The sequence below is a fragment of the Alligator sinensis genome, unplaced genomic scaffold (assembly GCF_000455745.1).
Source record: "Alligator sinensis unplaced genomic scaffold, ASM45574v1 scaffold125_1, whole genome shotgun sequence".
Taxonomy (NCBI): domain Eukaryota; kingdom Metazoa; phylum Chordata; order Crocodylia; family Alligatoridae; genus Alligator; species Alligator sinensis.
Genome location: NW_005841893.1, coordinates 2,367,289 through 2,371,638, shown reverse-complemented (window position 1 = coordinate 2,371,638; position 4,350 = coordinate 2,367,289). Strand labels below are relative to the sequence as shown.

General features: G+C 45.4%; 1 protein-coding gene across 1 annotated transcript in view; it reads right to left on the bottom strand.

Moving 5' to 3' along the window:
* LOC102385648 (probable E3 ubiquitin-protein ligase HERC6) overlaps positions 1–4,350 on the bottom strand; it is a 45,359-nt gene that overhangs the window by 29,581 nt on the left and 11,428 nt on the right. Inside the window, 3 exon segments of the mRNA XM_025197285.1 lie at positions 2,613–2,707; positions 4,191–4,327; positions 4,329–4,350. The exon segment at positions 4,329–4,350 is cut by the window's right edge and continues 87 nt beyond it. Coding sequence (XP_025053070.1) covers positions 2,613–2,707; positions 4,191–4,327; positions 4,329–4,350 — 254 coding nt within the window.

Sequence of the window (4,350 nt, the reverse complement as noted above, 5' to 3'; positions counted from 1 at the left end):
TGTGGTCCCCATTTACAAGAAGAGGAGAAAGGAGGACCCCAGCAATTATAGGCCAGTCAGTCTTACCTTGGTCCTTGGGAAGACCTTTGAGAAAATGATCAAGAAGCACATCTACAAGCGCCCAGCAGGGGAGGTAATGCTCAGGGGCAACCACCATGGGTTAATTGAGAGCAGGTCCTGCCTGACTAACACGGCTTCTTTTTATGATCAGGTCACAAAGTCCCTGGATGAGGGTGTCAGGGTGGATGTCATCTTCCTGGACTTTAAGAAGGCCTTTGACACGATTTCCCACCACATTCTCTTAAAAAAAAAAAAAAAAAACTAGGTGACTGTGGCATTGATACCTACACAGTCAGATGGGTGGCAAATTGGCTAGATGGTCACACCCAGAGGGTGGTGGATGGGTCATTTTCGACCTGGAGGGATGTGGGCAGTGGAGTCCCCCAGGGCTCAGTCCTGGGGCCTGTACTATTCAATATCTTTTTCAGCGATCTGGATGTGGAATGCACGCTGTCCAAATTCGCTGACAACACCAAGTTGCAGGGCGAGGTGGGCACGCTGGAGGGGAGGGACAGAATCCAGCTAGATCTGGACAAATTAGAGGTGGGTGGATGAGAATAGGATGGAATTCAACGCAGACAGGTGCAAGGTGCTGCATCTAGGGAGAAGGAACCAGCAACACACCTATAGGCTGGGGAACACCTTCCTTGTCAACACAGTGGCAGAAAGGGTGCTTGGAGTCATTGTTGACTCCAGGATGAACATGAGCTGCCAATGTGAGAAAGCGGTCAGTAAGGCTAACTGCACCTTGTCATGCATCTACAGATGCATCACAAGCAGGTCCAGGGAGGTGATCCTTCCTTTATGTGGCACTGGTCAGACCACAGTTGGAGTACTGTGTCCAGTTGTGGGTGCCACACTTCAAGAGGGATGTGGCTAGCATTGATAGGGTCCAGAGGAGAACCACTTGCATGGTCAAGGGGCAGCGGGGCAGGCCCTATGAAGAGAGGCTAAAAGGCCTGAAACTATTCAGCCTCCACAAGAGAACGCTGAGAGGGGATCCGGTGGCCATTTACAAACTCACTGGGGGGGGGGACCAGTGGGAACTGGGGGGAGGCTCTGTTCCCCTGGGCACCACCCAGGATTACCAGGAATAATGGCCACAAATTTTGAGAGAGAAGGTTCAGGCTGGACATCAGGAGACATTACTTTACAGTTGGGAGCCCATACCAGAGCCTGGCACCCCTAAGTGAGGTGGTACTCTCTTCTACCTTGGGGGTCTTCAAGAGGAGGCTTGACAGATACTTGACTGGGGTGATATGACCCTAGCACCCATTCCTGACCAGGGCAGGGGGTTGGACCGGATGATCTGTTTAGGTCCCTTCCAACCCTAAGCACTATGATACTGATAAACCATTAAATTGGAAGGAACCACTGACAGGGGAACAAGCTTTCTTAATGCAGGTTGTAAGCACATCGATCTGTGGAGAAGCAGCATGCTGAACAGATTTATGGCAATGCCAGAGAACATCTCTGACTTGGAAGGAGTGCAGGGGTGTAGACATTCCTTCACATGCTTTCCATTTATGTCTGATTATTCATCAGATAACAGCTGTTTTTAAATCACAAGCTAGCATTTCTTTTAGAATCAGAAGAGAAGGTTAGCTATTCCGTTTCTAATCTCATCGGTGAACTACATCTTCTTTTCTAAACTTCCAGATGCTCTTTTTCTCTTAGTGGGGAAAAAACCCCTTCCTATAAATGTCTTTTAATATAAAGGAATGATTATGCATTAAAAGGATAAACAATTAAACAGTAGCTCAAACTACAGCATTTGCCAAAGCTCATGTTAGGAAACTCAGCTTCAGGAATTAACTACAAGAAACAAAGATCTTTAGGTTTATACAGCCCCCAACCCAAATCCTGCTTCCCGCCTTGCTCACATAAGTAGTCCCATTGGATATTTGAGATCTTTCCACAGAGCTGAACAGGAGCTCCTAAGGGGAGCAGGCACCCCAACCTACTTGCAGGGTCTCTGCAAGTGGGTTGGGGTGCCTGCTCCCTTTAGGAGCCCCTCAGCCAGTTCAAACTATAGTCCATAACAAACAATTATCCTTGTGCAAAACACCAAAAAAAAATAAGCAAAGAAAAACCTTTGGCTTTTCTCTAGGAGGCAGGAGAAGGCCCTTGAGCTCTGGCCCTTCCTGGAAGTGAGCTCTTCTATGTTCAGTCTGCCTCCTGGCTGCAAACTGCTCCCTCCCCAGCTCAAGTCCCCAGCTCTCTCCCCACTTGGGCTTTTAACTGCCAGCTAATCACACAGTTTGGTTCCTACCCTGGGGCTGGTTGCCCAATTTAAAGGACCAGACAATTCTGCTACAGTCTCCTAAGCTTAACCTGCCCCTTGTTCCGTCATGTAAACTTTAACATGTTTCTAATGTCAGTTACTGCAGCAATTATTTCCAGACAACTGTATTTTTCTCTCCACTAAATATATCAACCAAACACCTGTAAACCCAGCTGGACAACTGTACAAACTAAACAAATGCATTTCCTTTTGAAACAGTGGTGGCCTAGCTTTCCACTATCAGTACACAGGAGGATTGGGAAGATACCTGGGTGAGGACTGCGGTGTGTTCATCTCCACAGCCTATATAGATCACACCAATGCTCTTTAGGGCAGCTACTGACCAAGGCTTGAAGACTTGCTCTGTTGGAGAAACAAGATTACTGCAACATGTTAAATGCCTTTTCCTTTTTCAAAGCACCAGCGACCAGCTATCTACTTACTCGGACAGTGCATTCCAGGATCCTGTCCTCTGAAATTTCATTTCATCTAATACATTAAAAATATTTAAAACTGCAGAGTAGATGGGGGATGCTTAAGGCAAAAGTTTAAGATCAGCAGTGCTTTAGTTTCCTCCTATAAATACCCATATATAGCACCAGCTACTGTAAGGGGTACTGCACCTTGTCAGAAGTGGAAACATAAGAGGTCTCTGTCATTGCTTTGTAACAGAGGAGAAAATTTGGGCTGATAGGGGGAAAAATTCACAGGCTGAACATAAAACTTGAAAGGCGGCTCTGGTAATTGAAAACTGCAGAAGTAGCCACCTGGACTGAAAACCAACACACCTCCACATTCTATCAAGTTTAGACACACACACGCACGCACGCACGCACGCACGCACACACACACACACACACACACACACACCCCCCACCCCCATAGTTTATAAGCAGAATACTATCATATTACTCTGCTGTTTTTTATATTTCCACCTTTGAACATAATTTAGTCATCCTTTCTAGTTATGAAAAGATGATAGTGTCTCCACAACTGGTTGACATGTGGGCCTATCAGAGGAGCCATGGAAGTGTTTTGGTGAAAGTTGGATGAATTTATTTATTTCATCTTATCTTTTCTTACATTATTTTTGGTAGCGTTACAGTGATGTTGTAGCCATGATGGCCCAGGAATCATGCAGAAGGCAAAGATTTTTTGGGGTGATACCTTTTACTGGACAATCTGCATAGCTGGGATAGTCCTACAAGCTTTTGAATCCAAAGCATTCTTCTTCAGGTGATCTTTGTATTCAAAAGCTTGTCTAACTTTATCCCAACTACATAGTTAGTCCAATAAAAGATACTGCCCAAAAAGATCCTTCCCTCTCTCCTGTTATTTTTCTCATATTGCTATTTACATTACTTGATAAGTCACTTCTGCAGGAAGTCTTACGCTATAGGTTATTTGTAAGGAATTCCCTGTGAAAGCTCAAAATTACAAATTCCAGCTGGTTTGGTCAGACACATGGATGTTACAGTACTTCCCTGTTCTGTTGGGGGGGGGGGGGGGGGGGGTGAGGCATAACTTTCAAATTGGGTTTTCAGCCTGGATCTGAATAGGAAATGCGCATCCAGCAAATATAGTAGAATAATTGCTTCAAGTTTGCTGTTTTGCTGAGGTTTTTTGCCAGTAAAGTTACTTGCTAGGAAAAGCTTGGAATCCCTTTCCTTCTGGATACAAATTAAGAGTTGCATGTTCTTTCCTTCACCAAACACAAAATAAATCATCATTCATTATAGTGAGCAGTCTAGGTCTATTCCAGCCTCTTATCACAGGGAAGTATATACAGCAAGTGGAAATCCAAGTTAAGATGGCATTTCCTTGAGAAAAGAAAGGATTGTGTTACCTTTGGTGTTGGCCTGGCTTAATCCCAGCTGCCGTGCACTGTTTCATCCCCATCCATACACAACTCCTGAGAGAGACAGGGCAAAGCTGTGTGCCCCACCAGCAGCCACTTGTGCCAAAGGGATCCCATTGAGAGACAACTTGCTGTGGGATGGCTTGAG